The 24,949-nt window shown below is 42.0% G+C and overlaps 1 protein-coding gene across 2 annotated transcripts; it reads left to right on the forward strand.

Annotated features, from left to right (window-relative positions):
- Positions 1 to 33: 33 nt before the first annotated feature.
- Positions 34 to 23,417, forward strand: RB195_019702 (uncharacterized protein; the record flags this gene model as incomplete). 2 transcript variants are annotated; one of them, XM_064187679.1, is made up of 10 exons in its annotated part: positions 34 to 160; positions 250 to 314; positions 377 to 488; positions 1,069 to 4,786; positions 4,837 to 17,716; positions 18,739 to 18,843; positions 19,880 to 19,960; positions 20,022 to 20,179; positions 20,237 to 20,321; positions 23,328 to 23,417. In XM_064187679.1, the coding sequence occupies 10 exons, from the start codon at positions 34 to 36 to the stop codon at positions 23,415 to 23,417; spliced, it is 17,421 nt and encodes a 5,806-aa protein (XP_064043561.1). The 2 variants fall into 2 exon arrangements, with proteins under 2 accessions (XP_064043561.1, XP_064043560.1); XM_064187680.1 differs by lacking the exon at positions 377 to 488 and having other exon boundaries at positions 250 to 354; positions 1,069 to 4,617; positions 4,821 to 17,716.
- Between the last annotated feature and the right edge of the window lie 1,532 nt (positions 23,418 to 24,949).

Raw genomic sequence — 24,949 nt, forward strand, 5'->3', positions numbered from 1 at the left:
TTCAGACAACCACAATAGCTAGAATAGTTATTGATGGTACCTCCTCATTTCTCTGTGGAACTACTCATCCAGAAGGACCATTACATTGGAGCAAAAATACAACCAATAGTAACCCGCCTACCAAAATCTACCACAAATAAAAAGAATCTGTGCAAGCAACGTAAGGTGTTTAGAACTAGAACTGATGGTAATTCGCTTTTTAGCTAAAGCAAACTACCTTTTCTTCAGTGGCTGTCATAGAAGTTTTAGAATCGTCCGCTACAGCGACACCTCACGAAGAAAAGACGAAAAGTGCAAAATGTCCCGATCATGAAGTATTGGAAGTGATTGCAGTAATATGTTTGCAAACCAGAAGTACGTCGATATTGATATTTAGTACACCCGGTTTCAATGTATTCACGGTGGATATAAAGAAAGTGAGGAATGCCCAATTGTTTTACGTTGCAAGGAACCACAATCGATCTCAAGAGAAGACGCTAAAAACCGAGGCGAGGAGTAGAGTATTTTTCATCAACTGGGGAAGATTTATTCGGATTAGCTTACAGAAAAAGTTAATAGTGATAACAGTTGAGATACGACGAAGGATTTTAATCTCGCTCGGTATGGAAACCAAAGCTCAGTTTGTTCCCTGTTTTAGCAGTAGAACAACGGCGCATTGGTTGCTTTTTCTTCACCCTGAAAATACTGGGGAATGTTGCCACCATATCTGTACAATCAAAGACGGAAAAGGATTCCAAAGTTTGCTGGTTGCATGGCTAGCAGCTGAACTGCGAAATCAGTTAGCGACCCAGATATTAATGATGAAACCCCTGTTTAAAATAAGGTTTCTATTCAAGTGTATCCGAAGCAAAGTTGTGACGAGAAATATGTATTTAATCCTTCCAAAAGCGAAGCAGCTGCAGGATCATCAGAAACGAAGTTCAAACACGCAGAATAACTTACCAATCGTGCACCCGGATTTGCAAGGCACGAATGTTTTTTTGCCACTTCTGAAAGACCTGTCCAAATTGGGAAATTTAGATGTCAAATCACGAACAATGAATCAAAAGTGTTGCAGAAGCAATTTAGATCCAATTTCTATCGGAATAGTGGCTGCTTCTTGTCGGCTTCCGGGTGGTGTCAATGATACAATGGAGCTATGGGATCTTCTGAAAACCGGCAAAAACCCATCTTCAAGAATACCAGTAAATCGCATAAACACTAGAGATGTGCTCATCGAGGGTAAAAAGTATGGGAGTTCAACTGAGGGTGGGAACTTTATATCTCAGGATGTATCCCATTTTGATCCTTCTTTTTTCGATCTCTCCCTTGGTGAAGCAGAGACAATTGATCCTCAACAAAGATTGCTTCTGGAGTGCATACATGAATGCTTTGAAAACGCTGGAATAACGGAACTGAGTGAGATCGGTGTATTCGTTGGTCTTATGGAGAAGGAGTACGCCGATCTAATGGAGAGGGATACATCTATTAACTCGTTACTGGGATCAATGTGTGCCGTAATGGCTGGAAGAATAAGTTATGTGTTTGGTTGTCATGGGCCTTCAATAACTGTTGATACAGCCTGTAGCTCATCGCTTGTAGCTGCGGAACTTGCAATAAACGCTTTGAAAAGTGGAAGATGTTCTCGTGCAATAGTCGCAGGAATCAACCTTATTTTAAGCGAAAAGGGGCAAGGAGTTAGGGCAAATGGAAAAATGCTATCTCGACATGGAATGTCTTTGAGTTTCGATGCTAGAGCATCAGGATACGGACGTTCAGATGGGTGTGCTGTGCTCCTTCTGGAGAAAACGAAGGACGACTCTAACTATTTGGGAATAATCAGTGATATCAATGTCAATCATGGGGGGAGAGCTCCATCTCTTACGACGCCAAATCCTGTCGCCCACAAAATGCTTCTCACTTCTTTGCTTCAGGGATTTGAAACTCTCGACGTTCAATATTGGGAGGCGCATGGAACCGGTACTGCTGTTGGCGATCCAATTGAGGCTAACGTGCTCTCCACAGTTTTTCAAAATATCCGTATTGGTTCTATGAAAACTGTGATCGGGCATGGAGAGGCTTCAGCAGGTGGCGCTGCATTGATCAAACTAGCCCTAATGCTTGAGAAAAAATACATTCCTCCCGCTATTCACTTTCATGTTCTAAATAATCGAATTCACTTGGGTAATCTGACGATTCCAATTGTTGGTGAAGACGCCGAGCTGAACGTGTGTGGGATGACATCATTTGGAATTAGCGGAACTAACGCCGCCGCAATTTTAAACGTTTCGAAAAAACCCATCTCAAAGGCAGGCACTTTCAGAAAATATAGTCTTCTACTCATTTCTGCTAAAGAAAGTACCTCTCTCAATATAATGGTGAAAAATGTTGAAAATGTTCTAATAAATGGAGAGAGTAAGATCGATGATGTAGTGGCTACTTTGGCCTCTCGTAAACATCATTATTCTCACCGCTGTGCAGTGGTCACTGACAGGCGAGGTCGTGAATTATGTAAGAGTATTGGTCGCAAAGTTGTATTAGAAGACTCAATGGGACCTGCTTTACTACTATCAAACTGCAGACTTTCTTACGACCTGCTCCACTTCACTCCTGTGCTCGATCATTTCACTTCTCTAGACGATATTCTTAGCAAGGATGACAAACTACTTATTTCATTTATCTTATTCATGTCGAGGCTATTTGAAAAATTAGAGGTCTATGCTGATTCCGGGCGAGAACTTATTGCTGCCCTAATAGCTCTGTCCACATTACCGCTGTCGCAAACATCAGTTGAGCTGATGGGGTTGTCGAGTGTTCAGGATGTCGTTATTGCTTTGGCAAAACTCAACATTACTTCAGCAAATAACGAAACAGTTCGTCGTGCAATAAGAACGTCACGATGTGGGGTGACATGTTTGTTGCCTTCACACAGGATTTGTTGTGATAACAATACCGTAGTTGGTTCCTACAAGATTCTTGCCATCTGCGCCCAGTTATACACCAGTGGCTTCCCATTCAACTTTTCACATCTTTGTGATCCAGAGGTTCAGTCTGTGAGAACACCTACATATCCATTTAATCGTAAAAGCGTATGGTTCAATGAAAAACTTAATGTGTACGAACATTATCTTCTTGGAACAATTAAAAGCAGCACACATCTATCCATTACATTTAATAATTACATCGACGAAATACGCCACCCTCAACTTTTTGGTACTCGACGTTTTGGAGTAGGCACTGCTCTAGAAATTGCACACACTGCATTAATTCAGCGGATTCAAGGAAAGATTATGATAGAGGCGTTCCATGTAGATGCACAAAAAATGAACGGACCATGCCGGCTTGTAACGACAGTGAAGAAATCGGGTGAAAATTTCGAAGTCTTCGCGGAAGTTGATTGCTCAAGAATTTTCACATGTAGGGCATCAACTTTTGCTGAATCAATGTTAGGAAATAGACCAGCATGTCCTCCAAGAAACCCTAGAGGGTCGATAACGTATCTAACGTACAATAAGTTCGTTCAAAACTCAATATTGACTAGTGAGAGAACTATGACCAAAGCCATCATACAATGTAAATTTGATAACTCGCCGTACAACGGTGTCCTAGAATTGTCATCGAAAATGAGACCCGGCACGTTGCTGAACACATTCATCTTTTTCTCAACTTTACCTGCTAAATGCGAGGTAGTAAAAGACACCAACGGAACAGAGAGTGGGATTGAGGTGTGGAAAGACGGCAAACTGAAAATGATTGCATTTGAAAATGGATATTCTTCCTCGTTTTCAGTTTCTGGACGACCATCTGAAATTATACAACACAGGTCCACTAGGAACAGGAACCAAGCAATTCGACAAGAAAACGAGTTCAGGAAGGAAAATCATATGCGTGAAGAAGATATTAGAATCACAAGTGGAACAAGATCGGTACCTTCCACCTGCAAAAAAAGTGAATTCATTGAAGCACCAAAGAATACTGAAAACATCTATACCTCAAGACAGCAGAGATTACATCCTCTAAAACCACACCTTACCTCCTTTAAAGGATACAACAGACAACAGAGAACTGACATCAAGGATGCTAAGACCACTTCTGCAGATATTCCCGATCGAGATAATGTACTTTCGATGGTCATTAAGGCAACAGAAGAAACTGTTGCGCGACCTTTTCTTATCAACAAGCATTCTTTAACAAACGGATTCATGGAATTGGGTTTGGACTCTTTGAATGTTGTGCACTTCGTTAACCGTCTAAACGAGAAATATTTTCCGTATCTTCAACTTTCGACAACAGACATTTTCGACAATCCGACTATCGAGAAATTAGCTGACCATATCCGAGAGAAGAAAGGCAGCATGAAGCTTAAGAAAAGTCCGAGAGAAAGGATACAGTCCCGAAAATATGAGATCATTACTAACAATCAGCTTTCGACAGCAGACAGTTTTGACAATCCTACTATCGAGAAATTAGCTGACCATATCCGAGAGAAGAAAGGCAGCAAGAAGACGCAGAACCGAAAACAAGGCATTACTACTGACGATGATGTGCTTTCGATTGTCATAAGGGCAACACAAGAAACTGTTCCGCAGCCGCTTCTTGTCAACAAGCATTCGTTAACAACCGGATTCATGGAATTGGGTTTGGACTCTTTGAATGTTGTGCACTTCGTTAACCGTCTAAACGAGAAATATTTTCCGTATCTTCAACTTTCGACAACAGACATTTTTGACAATCCTACTATCGAGAAATTAGCTGACCATATCCGAGAGAAGAAAGGCAGCATGAAGCTTAAAAAAGAAAAAGAACAGTCCCGAAAATATGAGATCATTACTAACAATCAGCTTTCGAAGCAGACAGTTTTGACAATCCTACTATCGAGAAATTAGCTGACCATATCCGAGAGAAGAAAGGCAGCAAGAAGACGCAGAACCGAAAACAAGGCATTACTACTGACGATGATGTGCTTTCGATTGTCATAAGGGCAACACAAGAAACTGTTCCGCAGCCGCTTCTTGTCAACAAGCATTCGTTAACAACCGGATTCATGGAATTGGGTTTGGACTCTTTGAATGTTGTGCACTTCGTTAACCGTCTAAACGAGAAATATTTTCCGTATCTTCAACTTTCGACAACAGACATTTTTGACAATCCTACTATCGAGAAATTAGCTGACCATATCCGAGAGAAGAAAGGCAGCAAGAAGACGCAGAACCGAAAACAAGGCATTACTACTGACGATGATGTGCTTTCGATTGTCATAAGGGCAACACAAGAAACTGTTCCACAGCCGCTTCTTGTCAACAAGCATTCGTTAACAACCGGATTCATAGAATTGGGTTTGGACTCTTTGAATGTTGTGCACTTCGTTAACCGTCTAAACGAGAAATATTTTCCGTATCTTCAACTTTCGACAACAGACATTTTTGACAATCCTACTATCGAGAAATTAGCTGACCATATCCGAGAGAAGAAAGGCAGCAAGAAGACGCAGAACCGAAAACAAGGCATTACTACTGACGATGATGTGCTTTCGATTGTCATAAGGGCAACACAAGAAACTGTTCCACAGCCGCTTCTTGTCAACAAGCATTCGTTAACAACCGGATTCATGGAATTGGGTTTGGACTCTTTGAATGTTGTGCACTTCGTTAACCGTCTAAACGAGAAATATTTTCCGTATCTTCAACTTTCGACAACAGACATTTTTGACAATCCGACTATCGAGAAATTAGCTGACCATATCCGAGAGAAGAAAGGCAGCGTGAAGCTTAAGAAAAGTCCGAGAGACAGGATACAGTCCCGAAAATATGAGATCATTACTAACAATCAGCTTTCGACAACAAGTATCTTCGAAACTCCAACCATCGAGAGATTAGACGGTGGCTTACAGAAGAGGAGGAGGAAAAAAAGAACAGAAATCAATCAGTTATCTTCTGAGCGTCTGCAGGATGATCCGCCTTTTGGTGCTGCTCTCGAGTTAGAAAACAGAGTTCTACCAATCGAGCGGAGTTCAGTACATCTGTTTGAAACAGGCAACTTTTCTGAGAAAGAGACGTTTAATGTGTTTCCTTTGAAATTGAATGGAATGTTCAATGAGATGGACTGTCAAATCTTGAGAAAGCACCATGTTTCTAAGGAGAATTTAATTCCTGGAGCTTATCAGTTTTATATCCTACTAAAATGGATCAACAGTAACTCTGAACAGGGCACTTACTTTACCCTGACAAATACTAGTCTTTCAAATCCATGGAAATACGAAGAAGGGAACGAGTATGAATTGGTGCAAACCGACAAAAACGCTCTTCATGTGATTGTAAATGGAGAAACTAAATGTTCTAGTTGTGCTAGCTTCAATGAGCACGTCGTTACTCCTGCTCTAGACATAATTTCCTTCCGAAATGAATGCAAAACAGACTGTAACATGAAACAGTTCTACTCTAAAATGGCTGCCAACGGTCTCGCTTACGATGGTCAATTTCAAGCGATCAAGTCGCTGAAACGAAATGAAACACGGATATTTGCAGTTCTAGACTACAAGAAGCCATATGCAGTGTGGACGCTAATGGATGCGGCGTTGCATGCTATTTGTCTAACTGTTGTGGATCGTCGACCTGATGTCTATTTTCTCCCAATCTATGTACGCGAGATTTACTTGGACCATAACCTTAATCCATCACCATCGCAGTCAATAATTGCGTTAGCTGAGAAAGTTATGGAGAACGAGAAATTTATAGAGGCGGACGCATGTATTTTTGTAGATGATGTATTATTATTTCAGTGTAGAAAGAAGCTTAGTCTAGTGCTTAACTCCTCGCAGAAAACAAAACACATCGTTTCTGAAAAATCTGAAGGCAGAAGGAAAGTCTTTCCAAGTATTGGTTCAACTTTCTCTTCAAACCATAAAATGTCCCCAGAGGAGAAATCTATCTATATTTTGGGATTCAACGGAAAATTCTGCTTTTCCGCTTCTGATAACAAAGAATTCTGGCAGCAACTGAAAATAGGGATCATAGGTGAGGAGTCATTTACAAGAGAATGCTCCCCGAGCAGTAACTACCTTATGAATATGGACATCACAAAGTGGGATCCCGAATTCTTTGGCATTACTCCAAAGGAGGCCCCTCACATCGATGTTTTGCAGCGTCTTATGATGATCTCAGTCAAGAACTGTTTGGATAACGCCAATTTGACGAAGGTACCAAAGAACACTGGAGTGTTTGTAGGACTGAGCGGAAGTGATTTCACGAATCGTGTATACAGTGAGGTAGGAGAAAAAGCGAGCGGGTATTATAGCAGTGGGACAAATGGAAGCTGTGTCGCAGGGAGGATAGCTCATTGGTTGAAGCTCGAAGGACCTGTCCTAGTTATTGACACCGCTTGTTCTTCTTCTTTCACAGCATTAGTCAACGCAGCTGATGCTATAGTTAATCAAAAATGCGACTACGCAATTGTAGGGGGTATCAACCTCATCCTTCACGACACTGTTACTGAGGTATTAAAGAATGCAGGGATGCTATCATCAAAAGGAGTATGTCAAGTTTTCGATGCCAACGCTGATGGATACATTCGTTCCGAAGTCGTTGGTTGTATCCTACTTTCTAGGTACGGTACTGACGCAAGGTTCAAAATAGCCCGCTGGGCGATAGGCCACAACGGGGAGGCAGCTTCTTTGCAGGTTCCGAACGGCAGCTCACAGGAACGAATAATGAAACAAATTTGCGAAAAAGAAGTTGGTAATGTGGAATGCCACGGCACAGGCACTTCTTTAGGTGATCCTATTGAAATTCAAGCAATTGCCAGAGTACACGGTCATGTGACAGTGTCAAGTGTGAAGAGCCATGTTGGCCATGCTGAGGGTGCGTCCGGTATCGCTTCCCTAGTTTCCTGCTTAATGCAGATGGAAAACAACTACAGAAGCAACCAAGCACATTTCAAATGTCCCAATCCTAAAATTGACTTCAGCGATGTAAAAGTGAACATTGTTGGGGAGGAGAGTAGCTTGCCAAACTTTGCCATAAATAATTTCGGGTTTAGTGGGACAAATTGCTCCGTTCTGCTTCGTAGACAACCATTTCGACAGTTCCTTCGCGCAGAACCTTGCAAGTATTATCTTGCTCCGATATCCGCCAATGACAAGCAGTGCTTATTGAAAATGGTCCGCGAGTTGAAGGAGTTTGTGAATTTATCTGATAACGACATCGGCGATATTTGCACAACACTGCAAAAAGGTCGAACTACATACAAATATCGGCACTGTATACTCTTCAACTATAAAAGGCAAGTTGTATGGGAATATGGGCAAGCGATACAAAGATATGATCCTCCAATTATTCTAGATCAAACTGATTTTATCTCATTTGAATATGGCAAAGGATTTTGTTTGCACTATCTTCATAGTAAGAAAAATCACGAACGTTTATGGAGTACTGCCGAGTTGGACACTTTTAATATGATGAACTTACCGACAGCGTTAGAGCACCATAAGCGCATTGGAGTTCAATACGTAAAAGGGAATTTCATTAAATGGCCTCTACATAACCTCGCGGAGATCAACCAAACCACGAACATTCCAGCATATTCCTTCAAAGAAGATCGGTACTGGCCTTTCAACAAACAATTCGCGCGTAATTTTGGAGAGGTCGTCAGTCCTCCTAAGGATATCTACTTCGAAAAGATCCTCTTTGAGGTAACAAAAGTTGAGCGGAATAACGTTGCTGCAGTGGTGAATTTAGGTAGAAAGACGGATTTGCAGAATTCCAGATACTACTCGATCTGTGCTTTAGAGTCTTCTAACCTATTTGATCAAGAGATAATTGTGCTATATCATTGTCACCGTTCATCAGTTAGCGAAGCGCTTAAATTAATGTCTTTATGGCAACTACTTGCAACCCGACACAATTTCGTCTTGATTGTAGCATGTCTTAGCAATGGGACTTCCTATACGGAATGGACAGGGTTATTACGCACATTGGCAAGTGAGCAACAACTTCCATATAAATTTGTATCGTACACCGAACTCAAAGATCTAAATGCAGAGCTTTCGTATGCGGACATCTTCGAATGTATTTTTTATAACAACTCTAAAAGATATGTGGAGCGTCTTTCAGCGGTAAAACCTAAGAGAATTCCCTCCCCAACTGCAGGACATTTGCTCATCACAGGTGGAACAGGAGGCGTTGGAAGAAAAATTATAGAATTGATAAAACCAAACAAGGCGACCATTGTTACCAGGTCAAGTGACAGCTTCGGCGGCGAGAACATGTCGCAGACGGAGCTGTTGTTCCTCACTTCGGATTTGCGCTCTTTGGAGCTTCCCAGAGACGAGCACTACGATGTTGTAGTTCACTGTGCAGGAGTTGTAGACAATTCACTTTTGGCTAACATGAACCGACTGAAGTTCGATAACGTTTGCCTTCCAAAGAGCTTGGGGTTGTCTGTTTTACATGAGGCTATGGCACTGAAAAAGCCGGCGAAGCTTATAATAGCCTCATCTGCAGCGTGCATTCTGGGATCCGTTGGACAGGCGAACTACGCTTTCGCGAATGGAATGATGACATCCTTAGCCGAACAGTTCGACATGTCAACACAAATTATTCACTGGGGACCTTGGAAAAATGTTGGTCTGCTTCACGGTAGTTATGCTGAAAAACTTAGTCGACAATTAAGGAGTAGAGGATGGAACTCTCTGGAACCTGCAGATGCTTTGGATGTCCTGAATACAAATGCAAAGAATATCTTGGTATTTGACGGGGACTTCAAGCATATTTCTAGGACACAAAACCACTTGCAGAAATTCCTCAGCAAGGTTGTCAAGCCGGAAGAAACTTGTTCGAACTCCCCTAAGAATCGTTCAAATCGCCAAAGAAATCTTCGTAAAAACGAGAACGACCTGCAGCGTATAATAAAAGAAGTAAGCGGGATAGGTGATATCGCAGAAAAAAGATTTGTTCCGTTAATGAATCTTGGTGTAGACTCGCTTATGCTTGAGGAAATTCGAAAAACCATCAACAAGGAACTTGGTTATACAATTACCTCAAGAGAAGTGTACGATAACGGTACATTTGATGAATTGTCTAAAATTTTGGCGCAAGGTGAACCAAAATCTCACAAGGCAGAAAACGCGGTGAGCAATGCAGACCAAAGGAAAGAAAACCGCACGAATACTTCAACTGCTGAGAATAGCTTAAGTCAACAGAAAAGTCCTCGTAAAAACGAGACAGGTCTTCGGCGTATAATAAAAGAAATAAGCGGCATAGCTGATATTGAGGAAAAAAGATTTGTTCCGTTAATGAATCTTGGCGTAGACTCGCTCATGCTTGAGGAAATTCGAAAAAATATCAGCAAGGAACTCGGCTATAGAATTACCTCAAGAGAAGTCTATGATAACTGCACATTCGACGAACTGTCGAAAATTATGGCACGAGGTGAACTCACATCCCAGAAGACGCAAAAAGCAGTAAACCACGCAAACCATAGAGAACCAGATGATCAAAGCGCTGACATAGCAATTATCGGCTACAGCGGTGCTTTCTCAGGTTGTGAGAGCGTTGAAGAACTTTGGAAAAACCTTCTTGCTGGGAATGAGTGCATTCAAAGGGCAAAATCCAGAGAGGACGTTTTCGTAGACGCTGCGGGGATAATTCCCGACATAGATAAGTTCGATTACAAGTTTTGGAACATGACAGAAGACGACGCATCAGCTCTCGACCCGCAAATTCGAGTTTTCTTGCAAACTGCATACCATGCACTGGAAAAATCAGGATACATCCGGAAGAGAAATGACTTAAAGATTGGCGTATATGCTGGCGCAGAACCAAGTGAGTATGGAGACCCGAATTCAGAAGCAGAAGGCAGCCTTCGTCGTTTATTTGAAATGAACATGAAGGACTTCGTGTCCACTTTTACAGCCCACATGCTCGATCTCCGCGGACCAGCAGTAGGGATCTATTCTGCGTGTTCTACGTCACTGCTTGCTGTGACGCAAGCTTGCAATTCTCTACGGCTCTCAGACGTGGATATTGCTATTGCGGGTGCTGTTTCTTTGGTGCTTCCTAATCAAACGCGCTACGAGTTCCAAGAAGGATTAGTGTTGTCAAAAAGCGGGAAGTGTCGTCCGTTTGACAGAGGAGCCGACGGCATTGTGAGAGGATCAGCGGTAGGTTGCGTGGTCCTCAAGATGTACAATCAAGCCCTCCGAGATAACGATAACATCGAAGCGGTGATTCGTGGCTATAGCATGAATAACGATGGGGTACACAAAGCGAGTTTCATGGCTCCAAATAGCAGAGGAGAGTACGAGTGCATGAAACAGGCACTAGCCTCTCTTCGGGCAGACGACGTGAACAGGATCGGTTACATTGAGTGCCACGGCACTGGCACTCGCGTTGGCGATGAAATCGAACTCGACGCTTTAAGGAAAGCGTACACAACAAACCCTGGTTTGATCGTCGGCTCAGTCAAGGCCAATATCGGACATGGATTTGCCGGCAGCGGAATGGCTGGGCTACTGAAAACAATAAAAATACTTCAAGAAAAAAGAATTCCGCCGCAAATAAACATAATTAAGCCACGAGATGACCTTACATTCACACTTAATCTAAAACCCACTAAATTAAAACCAAATTCGTTGGCCGCTGTGAGTTCATTCGGCATTGGAGGGACAAACGTGCATATCGTGCTCGAGAACTCGGCACCTATTCATCCTGCTAAGGGAGTGGAGGGGCCAATGGTCTATATACTTCCTATTTCCGGCGCAACAGCAGACGCGTGCATTGCTCATTGCCGCGCCGTTTCAAATTACATCAAAGATAAATCGAATGCAGAATTGGAGAGAATTGCGACCACTTTACAATCCCGAAGAGAACACTTCAAGTACAGAGTTTCAATTGCTGCCTCCTCAACAGCGGAAGCTGTTTCACGGCTGGAAGCAGTCTCTTCGCCAGTTCTTTCAAATGACATCGATAATTCTAACATTTGCTTCTTTTTTGCTCCACAAGGAGTGCAGTATCCGAATATGGAGAAAGTCTCTCTAAATCGCGCCGCGGTATTCACTGAAGAACTTGTCCGCTTGACCGGCGCTGCATCGAAACTTTTCCAGGAAGATTTCATGAGTATCATGTATCCAAGTGATGCACACAATGATCAAATTATGAATCCAAAGTATGCTCAAGTTGCTCTATTCATTATATGCCAAGCGATTTTAGCACAATTGGATAAGTGGGGTATTTCGTCGGATTTACTTCTCGGTCACAGCGTGGGAGAGTATTCAGCTGCCTTCTACGCAGGAATGATGAGCGAGAGCACCTGCATGAATCTCTTGAAACAACGAGGGGAATTGGTCTCCACAACAAACGAAGCTCGAATGTTGGTGATTTTCGGACAGGAGCTTAACCTCCCTGATAATGTTGAGGTTTCGGCAATTTTATCGCAAAATCTGAGGTGTGTTGTTGGTAGCCCCGATTCCATAGCGTCGCTAGCTAGGCAGCTTGATGCACAGCAAATATCCTACAGAGAACTCACCACAGAGAGGGGATTCCATTCCTCGATGATGGATTGTCTAGAAGAAGATTTTACTAAACTTCTGCGAAATGTACAATTTCTCGATGGCCACAAGAATATTATATCAAATATTGATGGAGAAATAATCACAAACTTAACAAGCAGTTATTGTTGGAATCACATGCGGCAACCAGTAAACCTCATGAAATGCATAGACACAGTCTTGTTGAATAGTGATATAAAAATAATCGTTGAGGTCGGACCATCTGGTGTTCTTAGGCATCTCTTAACAGAAAGACGCTCGGACGTTCAAGTGATTAGCACGGTCTTAGGAAGAAATAAAGGACTAGAACTGTCCGCAAATTCACAGCTCTTCCAATGTGTTGCTGATTTGTGGGCACAAGGACTAAACATTGATTTCAGTAAACATTTCCCATGTTCTGAGTTTGACCCTAACATGCCGACGTACCCATTTGAAAAATTGGTTTGCTGGAGAGAAAAACTGAAGAACAATGCGTTCAACTACTATACTGCTAGTTGGACACCAAGAGCAAAAATTGATCAACAACTTGAACACCTTGATAAGGAAGACGTGCTACTAATTTCCAGTAATCCCGACGAATTTCTTAAATTCGTCAGGGAGTTCCGGCATGTCGAATTTAAACATCCTTCAGAAATTCTGCATAGTGACATTGACGATCCTGGGAGATTTTCTCTTATTATTTACATTCTCAGCAATGACACAAGCGACTTCACTGTGCCTTTTCTGGTGTCACGAAGCATCTGCTCAGCTACTGTAGCGCACAGGACACGATTTATTGCGATTTCGTTAACAGGCGAACCAGTCCACTGGACCGTCCTTGGACCCATTCGAGAGTACCATTTGGGGAGAGAGAGAAAAAACGTTTTTGTTGATAACTCAGAGAAGATTCCCATTCAACAAATCATTCATTCTGCTCTCCACTTGAGAGAAGAGGTTCTATTTGCCACAAAGAATTCTCTACTAAGTATGACTTATACCGAAACACACTTTCCAGATCAAAAAATTCGAGTTGGTAAAACGGCTGCTGTTATTGGTGGTAGAGGAGCCATAGGTTCCACTTATGTTGACGTTCTTCGGAAAACAACTGGGGTTAAGAACGTTGTGGTGCTCAGTAGGATGCCAAGCAGGAAAGTATGTATACCTGGGGTTTCCTTCTATGCACTGGACATCAGTGACAAGAATTCCGTGGAGACAACAATGTCCGAGCTCTATTCCAGATACGGAGACCTCAACACAATTGTTCATTCAGCTGGAAAAACAACATCGATGTCGTTGAAAAAGTCTACTTCGGAAATGCTTTCTGTTTTACTTCCAAAGATTGGCGGTATAACAAATATTCTGGAGTACCTGTGTCGTAAAAATATGAATCTTGAAAATCTTTTGATGACGTCCTCAATGAGCAGTTTCATCGCCTTGCAAGGTACAGAAGACTACTCCGCAGCAAATGTGTTTATGGATGCGTTATCCTTAAATGGACACCCTAACGTGCGCAGAATTTTGTCAGTGCAGTGGCCGGCGTGGAAAAATGCTGGCATGGCTGCGACAATTGAACAAAACGATCTCAACGGAATACTCATGAGAACATCTATTTCCCCGCAAATCGGTAAACAAATTATAAAAGAAACATTAAGAAAAGAAGGGTTAATCGTACACTCATTGCTTCCACCTTTATACATACGTGAACTAGCGGAAAAAGCACAGCTTGCCGAGAAAGCTCCCAATCTGCCGAAGGCTATGAGTCGAAATCTTTCACAAAGGGACAAAGTGGCCAAAATTTGGAGCGAAGTGTTAGGCGCAGAAATATATGACGACACGGACTTCTTCGAACACGGTGGAAATTCATTGAGTGCTCTAAGAGTAATATGGAGAGTCAATGGACTGCTGAATACAAACATGACGGTGGACCGGCTCTTCGAACACACATTGTTCAAGGATTTTGTTAAGGCGCTTCCGTGTGAGAATGTGCCCAGCAGCGCGGAGGTGTTCGATAAGACTTCACCAGCCGAGTTAACCCATTCCCAAGAAAATATGTTCTTATTACAAGAATTGGAACGCGGAGCAAAGTACAATATTCTATTTACTATTCATTTTCGCGAAAAAGCGCCCACGTTTTCAAAGGAGAGGCTAATTCACTCTGTACATTCGCTCATAGCTCGCCAACACTCTCTTCGTACTTGCTTCGTTCAGAAGCCAGGATTTGCCCTCGCTCACCAGATGGTGTTGTCACTTACTGAGTGCTTCCAGAATGTTGAGTGGAAAAGCATGAAGCCTCAGGAGTACGACCAAATGATATGCGAAGAGAAAAATTTCGAATTCAATTTAAAAGAAGTGCCTTTAAGAGTAAGAACGGGTCAAATAGATGGCGATTATGTAATCGCATTCAACCAGCACCACATCCTAACAGATGGATGGTCAGTGACTGTCCTGGCAAACGAATTAAAGCAGATTTATGCCTTATATTCTGAGTCAAAAAACGGAGGGTTGAAGCCTCTTCCATACTCCTTGAGCCAATACGCGCATTGGCAGCGCCAGCATGTTCAATTTTCGAAGGAACTTGAAGAATTGAAGAGAATCTTATCCGGACGAACAGCAACAACACTTCCATATAAGCTCGAAAATCGGAAGTCAAAGGAAACTCAAGGCTCTTTTAGAAAGCTCATTCAAATACTTCCAGAACCTATGGTAGTGCGTTTGAAGTCAATGGCGAAAATTAATCGCACGACTGACTTTGTAGTTGTTCTTTCCGCATTCCTTATCAGTTTAAGAAGGCTGAAAGTCAACGGCGAAGACGATTCTGTTGTCGTTGGATGTCCTGTTGTGGGCCGTAACGAAAAGGTGAAGGATCTTATTGGCTACTTCCTGAACAACGCGATTGTTTCAGCTTCAGTACGACTTGAAGACAAATTAGAAGATGTGATTTTGCTCTTAAAAAAGATGACCCCACAGCTGAAGAGATTCGAGAACGTTCCATTCCATAAGCTTGTTGCGAAGTTAGGTAGCGAGCGTCAATCAGAATCTCATCCCATATTCCAAATATTTTTCAATTATCGTCAACAACTCGACTTTCCTTCCGTGGACTTCTCGGATGCAATCGTGAAGATCAACCAGCACTCTACAAACACGGTATTTGACCTCTCGGTTTCTTTTGATGATACGCCAAAGGGAATGAGGATCATGATGGAGTACAACTCCTTCAAATATCGCACTGAAACTGTGCGCATGTTAATGAATGCATTACTAGGAAATCTTATTCCACAAAATAATTGCGCACCTACGAAACGGCAAATTCGTTCAGATTATCCCGTTTGTGTGCTATCCACAAATAATGACTTCTCCCAAGGATCGAATTGCAAGAGAACACGAACGTTAAGGAGAAAGAATCTGCTGTCTCTAGGCCATGGGAAAGTGCATACAAAAATCACCAAAATAGCTGAATGGGCGAATGACTCATGGTCAAAGCTCAACGGTTGTGCTATTCGTAGCGACGACATTTTTGCAGTGGAGATGGATTCAGGACGTGCTGTAGAAGTGATCCTAGCCATGCGACATATCGGTGCAGGATATGCACCCGTAGATCCGACTTGGCCTCCTCTTAGAAAAGCGCATATAATGGGAAACATTCCGCTAACCTTTGCAATTAAGGATGCAATTTTACCCTGTTTTTCTAAAACCGATAGGATGAGAAGAAGAATGAAGTTCAATCGAACAGCTAGTACTGATATTGCGTACGTAATTCACACAAGTGGTTCTAGCGGATCTCCTAAAGGTGTCGCAATAAGCCAGAAAAATGTGAGTTCGTTCCTTCACGGTGCTACGCGACAGATCCTGATGAAACCCGGACATCGTGTTTCGCATTCGGTGAACATCGTGTTCGATGTGAGCGTATTTAATATATTCGGGTCATTGGTGAATAAATGCGAACTTTGTATCCATAGCGCTATCAAAAACGCAGCCTTCGAATTGGTGGAAATGGATTGCAACATTGCATTCCTTCCATCTGCGATTTTCAATGCTCTACCCATCCAGGACATACAGAGAGTTTCTGTTCTGGAAAAGCTGGTTGTTGGAGGCGAAACAGTGAACGATGGGGTTCTTGGCAACGCTCTTCAATTAGGCTTGGACATTACGCAGATTTATGGACCCACCGAATGTACAGTGTGGTCTCTCACCAATAGATGTAAAAACTTACCAAGTGAAGGGTCTCTCATTGGGAAGACAATGGCGAATGAAATATGTGGGATAAAGGCTAGCACGTATGAGGGGGAGCTGATCATTAGAGGATCAAAGATAGCTCGAGGGTACATCGGCGACGTTGGTGATAATAGACGATTTTCGTGTCAGAACACCACATCGCCGAGCTACCTTACGGGAGATATGGTAAGGCGTGAAAAAGAGGGATTTATCTATAGAGGACGCATCGACAGGCAGTTAAAATTTCTCGGACACAGGGTGGAACTGGAAGAGATCGAACGCGCTATTCTGTGCTCGTCTCCAGAAGTATCAGAAGTGAGCGTCTTGCCTTTGAAGAGCTCGATTGTTGCATTCATCGTTTCTAAGCACCCCATACAAAGAAACACAATGTGTGCAAGATTGCACGATATTCTGCCGCCATTCATGATACCATCACGCTTCGTGCACATTTCTAGCATTCCCTTAAATTCTTCCGGGAAGATAGACAAGGATTCACTTATGAAGGAGTTCAACAGAATTTATAACATGCATTCAGAAAAGCCTGAGAGCAAAACGAGGACATCTTCCATTGAAGATAGATTGATTTCTATTATAAGAAAATTGATTGATGTAGCCGACGTGACGGTCGACAACAGTTTTTTTGCTCTCGGAGGACATTCTCTTTTACTGTTCGACCTGAAGAGAGAAATCTCCCAAGAGTTCGCCGTCAATGTTGACGTACATGAGCTATTCAGTGATCAGACTATCTCTGAATTAGCTGAGTTGATTAGTAATAAGATGAGGGACGGGAGTTCCGACATCGACACCTCAATAATTATCAAACTTCGCGAAACACATCGCGGTAAATTGAATGTCTATTTAATTCATGCTGTAGGTGGTTCTATATTTCCGTATCATACGTTCCTCCACGTGCTACCTAAACAAATCAACATATTTGCAATCGAATACAAAATGGATTTTGAAGCGACATCTCTGAAGGAACTCGCAGCATTTTATTCAAAAGCGGTGAGTCAAAAATAACAAGGAAACAGTTCAGAATTTGAGACTTGCACTTTATTGTCAAATGTGATGTAATAATGTGAATGTGTCACTCGAAATGATTGAATATTTGAAGAGTTGAAGTTTTTTTTGAAACAAGTTCGATATTTTCGTGATGAATGACGAACAAAGAGAAACACTGTAATATGGAAAATGTGGAGTACCAAAATGTTTCTAACTGACCTTCTGATTACGAATATGTTAGAAGTCTTATCCAGTTTTGAGAAACAAACGCAAATCCTACGAAGATCTTTTCCTTAAACGAGAAATCTACATGGTATGCTACTAACAGAATTGCGAAGATATGAAAGTAATTAACGAAAGCTGGCGAAACTTCACTCATCTTCAGGCCTCATATTTGTCTAAGCCATTTCCTGGAAGTATGTTTGAAATCAGTCTCTGAAAACCACGCAAACTACGAATCTTACATGAGACAGGGGATCTGGAAGAAACGCTAGAGATGAGGTTATAGACTACGGGATCTCGGGTTGTTCTGGTCATTGCGAGTGGTCGAAGATTAATCAGGTCTCCTCAACAACTTATTCAAGTAAAATTTAGGAATGGGCTGCTAAAGGGCTAAAGGGACCGGAGAGTGTAGAAGGGTGCGTGTTCTAACGTACTTCATAGGAACTGAATCTGTCCCACGCCGTTTTTTTTGCCACGATCGTGGAAAGATGAGCGGAACCACGCCGGATACCGCAATTTGCAACCCCTCCAGCTTTACCCGCGGATTCTCTCACCACGTCAGATTCGTGGTATGCTGCCTGTAAGCAAACAACAATTGTGTTGCTGCATTGTCAAGTAAACGACGAATATTTGTAGATATTATTGAGTTTACATAGGTTGCAGATACAAGTAAAGTCAATCAAACTCGTCCTACGACAAAGTGACGATAGTGTTAAGAAGAAAATCCTAAAAAAAAACCTGTCCAACACTTTCTTTGTTTTCTTTAATCAATTATTGAGCCCAACATCGCTTCGAACTTTCAGGTAGCTGCTCATACAAGAGACGTTCCCTCATTCCTAATGGGTCACTCAATGGGTGGAACAATCGCTCGAGAGATGGTTGAAGAAATGAAAATGTGGCGCAAAGAAGTTAGTTGTTTATGACGTTCTAACACAACTGCTTTCATGAAAATACTTACTATTAGATTGAAGCATAATTAACTTCTGTTTTGTTTTTCGTACATTTCTTTTGGTGGGGGCAAACAGTTAATTTTGACGTATTGGGCTCCCTTTGCTAACTCCTCCCTTGTTTGTGGATTTGCTTCCAATACCGACTTCAAGATATCGTCACTAAGGTCTGAGGGATGATCTTCCCCCATGGTTCGTCTTTCAAAGTCACATCTCCAGGACGGATTTTGAGAAACCAATTTCCATCCGCCCGATTGGTTATCACTCCTTCACCTAGCACACTGCATATTTTTGAGTCGTGGCCGCCTACTATTACCTCTTTTGAAGGCATCACCTCACGAATCTGATGTGGTACGGGTTTCAGGCGGGTTATGCCTAATTATGCGAATCGCAGGCGGGGCGCAAAGGTTGCGCATTCCAACAGAAGATGTCGTAAGAAACAGCGTTCCGGAGTCGTCCGTTTGCACTGATATATGGAACCAACATGAACGGAATCACCCTCTCCCCCACGATCTACGACCTCGTTTAGGCACTACCCGCCTGAAACTACCCCAGATTCGTGGGGTGATCCCTTTAGATTTCCAAAGCATCACATTTCGCAGGTGTATTTTTTTATCCATCTTTAAGGTGAACAAAAAAGTAAACGTAACTTACACAACACTTGGTTGCGGTCTAAAGATTAACCAAAGCTCGGCATGCACAGCGAATACAGAAACCCCTTGTTTGGGTAACCCATTTTGTGTGCGTAAAAAACAACAAAATATACTACATACCTAGACGGAAGTTATTTGCGACTCAACCTAAAATTTTCATCAGTGCAGACAACCCCACCTTATGGGGTGCACTTCTAATACAAACTGAACGTAATAAAGTAACCAAGCAGCGCGCTTCACCGGAAGAAAGTAAAATGGTTGGGATGTGGGATGCCTAACGTCCTATGCTAACAAGGAATTACGCTGCTTCGACCGGAATTGGCTCAGAGAAAACAATCACTTAGGTGCCGTTTGTGGTCATGTTCGACACATGGATGATCCAGCCGGAGCTGGTCGACATTGAAGCGGTGACGACTTTTGCTAAGGTTTGGATTTGCATTTGCATGGACAGGTAAAATGAGATGAGAGCTATTCGTTTTATTGAAGGAAATGTTCTCGTCCCTACCGGATAGCGTGCAACGAGCTGAAAGAACTACCCGACTCGCAGAAATGTTGAAGGAACATAAATTGTCCCTTTCAGCTACTAAGATATATCTTTTCAAAAGTATGGAGCTGACTGACACGCCACTACACAAATTCATTCGGTGAATGGTTTTTTTATTTGTCTTCTACGCACTCGTGAAATATACCTCATAATTCAGATCGAATCTTACTGAAACGATGTCCCGATCTATAACGGCAAATGGGCTGGACCAGTATTCTGAGGTTCCCATCAAAATCTACCTGGTAAGTTTTACATTTAGGAACCTCTTTCTTGTTTCAAAGTCGCAAACACAATCACATGCATAATGTATCGACATTAGTTAGTATATGGTAGGGTATATTAGGTGAACTGGTAGCAGACGCCAAAAAAATTTGAGGAAGGCGTCAGTAAATGAACGGAAATTGCTATAAAATGAAAGAGATCTCTGGGAAAAAAATCGTTTACAAGTAGGTCACATTCGGGAAGATGACATTGAGATGTCGCAATTAATAAAGAAGGAAGTGCTTTGTGATCAATGAAATTGAGATGTACCAATGCGACTACTTTTACTTTACGACCTTTTTCTGGTATGGTGAAGGTTCATTAAGGCACATGGAAGGAAATTACGCAATCACCTGTAGAGGTCAGCTGATATGTCAACTCAGTGTTTGAACCATCCGAAGCAGATCTCTTGAAATCAATCGAAGAGATCACAGAAGGCTTAACCAGTTTTGAACGGTTTCAATACATCCTCCGTTGTGAAACTGCGGAACTTATGCTGCGGAACTTCCTATCACAGCCATACATCCTACCGTAAACACACTGCTAATCATGCGAAAGATTATTCTCTGATCGACGCGCGGAGCAGTAGTTGAAAAACCCCTAATTTGGCTCCCCTTAAGGTTTAGAGGCAGCTTTAATGAATATATGTTCAGCTGGGTTCTCCTCAACAGCGAGTAGGATTGGAGTAGCTGGTTTAAAAGTGTCACAGTTAAAATGCATAACACTCTCTACGAATGAAAGAACCAGCAGAATCAGAAGCGCCCAGAAATATTTCCTGCAGTAGCGGGATACTAAACACATTTCGACGATGTTTGTCAGTATATGAAAATAGTGCTGGTAAATTCTCTTGTCTCAAAGAAATTATGGAAAAGGGCAAAGGAGCTACTGTAGCTTAGCAGTAGGTGAAGCTTCAAACAGTAATATGAGGAAGCAACGATCCGAAATCACTTGATGCGTAGAATTATAGAAGTGTAAATAATTAAATAAATAAATAGATAAATTCATAATTGAAAGAGTGCCTCATGTCCCTCGGCGGATGCCACATTTGTAGCGAGCAATTGCTACAACTCAATGGAAGGAAGTCCGGATCACAGCAGTGTATCCTCCTACTTCAGACCTTGTTGCGTCCACCTTTTTCGCTACTTATTTACTTTAACTCTTAGGGCATTTTTTGTACAATGTTGACATACGAGATATTTTGACTTTTGCAAGTGACTTCACAGCCCGGTCCAAAAAAATCATTTTCTGAAGCTGAAGAACGATTTTACTCCACAAAGCCTAACATTCTATTTTGATTCAATGTTAAGCTTTGTGGGGCACCTTCAACGTTCCCAGGATTTTTAGCATAAAAATTTAGATGTCTTAACTCTTGTAGCTTTTTTCTGAATGCAATAGGATCTATCAAAATCCCATGTGGTCAGCTTAAGAACATAAGGCTAAAGTGTTTGGCGTTCATTAATCCGATTGGAAGGCCGCAACGCGTTCACTTCAATGCAGAATCTTTCAAAGGCAGCATCCCACGTATAGTAGGGTCAAAACGAGATGAAGCACGTACACAATTGCATACGCGGCTTCTCTCGAGGCGCTTCGATGGCGCGTGGCGGATGGGTGCATGGTAAAACCCTCGTTGGCACCACCCATCGCTACAGTTTGCGACGGATCCAACTGCCGCTTCCACCGCGCCGTTTCGAGCGCGTACGCAAATGCACCGCAACTACACTCGTGATTAATGTCGTTCTGATCCGACTGCAACTGACGTGGTGAGGGAAGCAAACTCAATTGCAACTGGTGGCAAAGTTGAAGTAAAGTTAGTAAAGTTAACGAACACGTGTTTACTGGGGCGGTTTCAAACCATTGATAATGCCGTGACAGCCTAATATCCAGCGCCAAACCGACCCAGATATAAAAAACAAACGTTAAACAACGGAACTACAAGGAAGAAACGGGACAGAGAGTCTAACAAATAGGGCGAGAGTCGTAATAATAAAAAAGTCCTGTTCCACAGATAAGCGGATCAACATCAGTAAAACTATTTATGACTTCTATCGAAATGTATGGGCTAGTGTAGCACAGTCGGTAAGAGATTGCACTGTTACTGCACGGTCGGTAGCGATCTAGAACTAACTTAGCCCTTCATTGTTGGGCAAGGGTGGATAAATTGGCACCAAACTTGTCTGGGGTGATGAAAACACTAACTTGACACATCGACTACCCCGCACAAGTCATTGTATAGGCCAACGTTCGTAAACCTCAAACGATTATGGATTGAAGTGATCGTGGTGGCGCATCCCAAGCGAATTGATCAACGCCAGACACTTTATCACTTTATCCTTCATTACATTCATGTGACTGAAACTGTTCGAAGTTCTCTAGCAATTTATCTTTGTTTATGTACATGGTGTGCGCAATGTACGCACTGTTGATGAAGAGCGATAGCAACAAAAGCTAAACGTACCGTCAATGCTTCGATTCCATGGGCGAGATGCAATTTCTGGACGTTTTCATGAGAACATTAAAGCAAAACCAAGTCAGGATCAGAAAGCTTGAAAAAAGCAACCCATTTCTCACTCCAGCGCTCAGAAATCTAATTCAAAAGTCCGTAAACCTGTGGCGAACCAGAACTGCCCAACACTTTCAGGAAAAGAAGCCACAGATTATCGTGGAAGCAAGTACTGGTAATGAGAAAAGAAATCTGTATCATAAGTGACAATTGTCGCAGCAGAAGTACTCCCATCAAAAACGCTGAAGTAGTACCAGCCCCTGTTTCTGGAAACACTATTGTTTTCCTATAAAACACGATTTAATCTCCAGTCTGAAATATAACACTCAGCCAGAGTTGATTTTGAAGCCCATGAAGAAGAAATAGCTAGAAAAAAGGGGTACATGGACAAGCTGCACGGTTTGGGTAGCTTTAACTCCATTGAAATAGTATGTGAGGGAAAACAAACATGCTGTTTTTCTCAACTTCCTCATATCCGTAATTTCAGATCGACGGAACTCATGAGTCGTGTCTACGCTTGGAAAATCTCAACGTTCACAAAGGAACACTTCTTTCATTGTTTGAGAACTGGTTGTAAGCAATTCACTCCAGCCGTTCATCAATTTTCGTCCCTTTTTTACTTAATGGTCTCACTTGGGATTTATTATTGACATTATTGTTCCATGGCTTATAAAAAGATGATATAGCGAGTGTGTTTTAAATCGACAGATGTACAAAATTTAGCCCTCATCTACATATCGAGTGAAGACTTCAGTCCTGAGAAAACATCCCTGTACAACCGAAAATGAAGGTGGTCGGAGATTTAACAAAAATTCCTTTATTTGCACTACGTGCGGGGCATGTCCCTGATTCCAACATCATTTTCCATTTCGTCTAAACAATAAAACAAGGATTAGACTAATATCCTCGAAGTAGCAATAGTTTTTATGAAAGTGATTGCTCATTATCGTTATCTTAGATGCTTCATAGATTGGGCACCTGTCTTATGAAAAGCATTGATGAACTGTCTTCAGAGACAGCGCTTCAGAAACTGGATAGTGTTCGGATCTCTCCACGAAAACATAGAAGTGGACGTGTAGCTCACGAGTATAGCCTCCTAGCAAATCAGAAAAAAGCGTATGAAAGAGGCTTGTGTGGTCCCGTCTCCCCAGCGATGCTGTGCCTTACAGGTTCGACAGCTTCTGCCACTCAGTCGAGTTATATTAGTTGGTGGAATGTCGTAAACGAGTTGGAACGAGTCCTAAAGATTGTCATCATTAGGAAAAAAAGGGGAAAGGGTCACTTGAGGCTGTTTCACAAGTACTTTTTTCAGGATTACTGAGAAATTGATCAGGCTCATGCTCACAAAAACATCACCTCCTATCTATTCTCGGAAATCGTTAAATGACGAAACCAAGAAAAAAACAACAAAACCTATGTCGCAATTCTCAGATTTTTTTATTTTGCTCTTCACTTCAATCAACTGGCTTAGTCCTAAACAGATCAATGGTTCCGCATGGACACCTTTTCGGTGCTACGTGAGCGCAGGAGCTAAATGCCAATGTCTGATTGGAAATATTAAGATATTATAACTCTTCATTTCAAAGGCAGCATACTACAAAATTGACGACGTTGCAATCTTTTTACGAATGGATACACTATTAGTATTATACTACATTATATTTTACACCGGAAGAAGTCTGATATTTGGCTAACGCTGGACTTCAGACTTCTTCCGGTGCTCTCTTCGCTTCCCTTCACTTACGAATGCGAATTCAAAGCAGAAGCACGTGCCACAAATCTCTGCCAGAGATTTACAAACTCCTTTTTAAAGCTTATTTCGCTCTACCCTAATAAACATACGCATCAATGGATGGGTTTCTTTTAACAATTTTGCTATAAGTGTGTGAATATTCTACATTTATAGGACATTCAAAGCTGATTTTTCAGCTACATTCCTTCGATACCGCAGCAATTTGTAAAAACGTATTTCGAAGTACTAGACAAAGCTTTCGTCTTTCTACTCAGCAATTAACATAGAATCCAAACGTGAAATGATATGAACACCATCATTCCGATAGAGATAAGAGTGAGGCGTTCCTAAGGTGCTTGCAGTTGTCATGGATCTAA

This window comes from Necator americanus, chromosome II (assembly GCF_031761385.1).
Source record: "Necator americanus strain Aroian chromosome II, whole genome shotgun sequence".
NCBI lineage: Eukaryota > Metazoa > Nematoda > Chromadorea > Rhabditida > Ancylostomatidae > Necator > Necator americanus.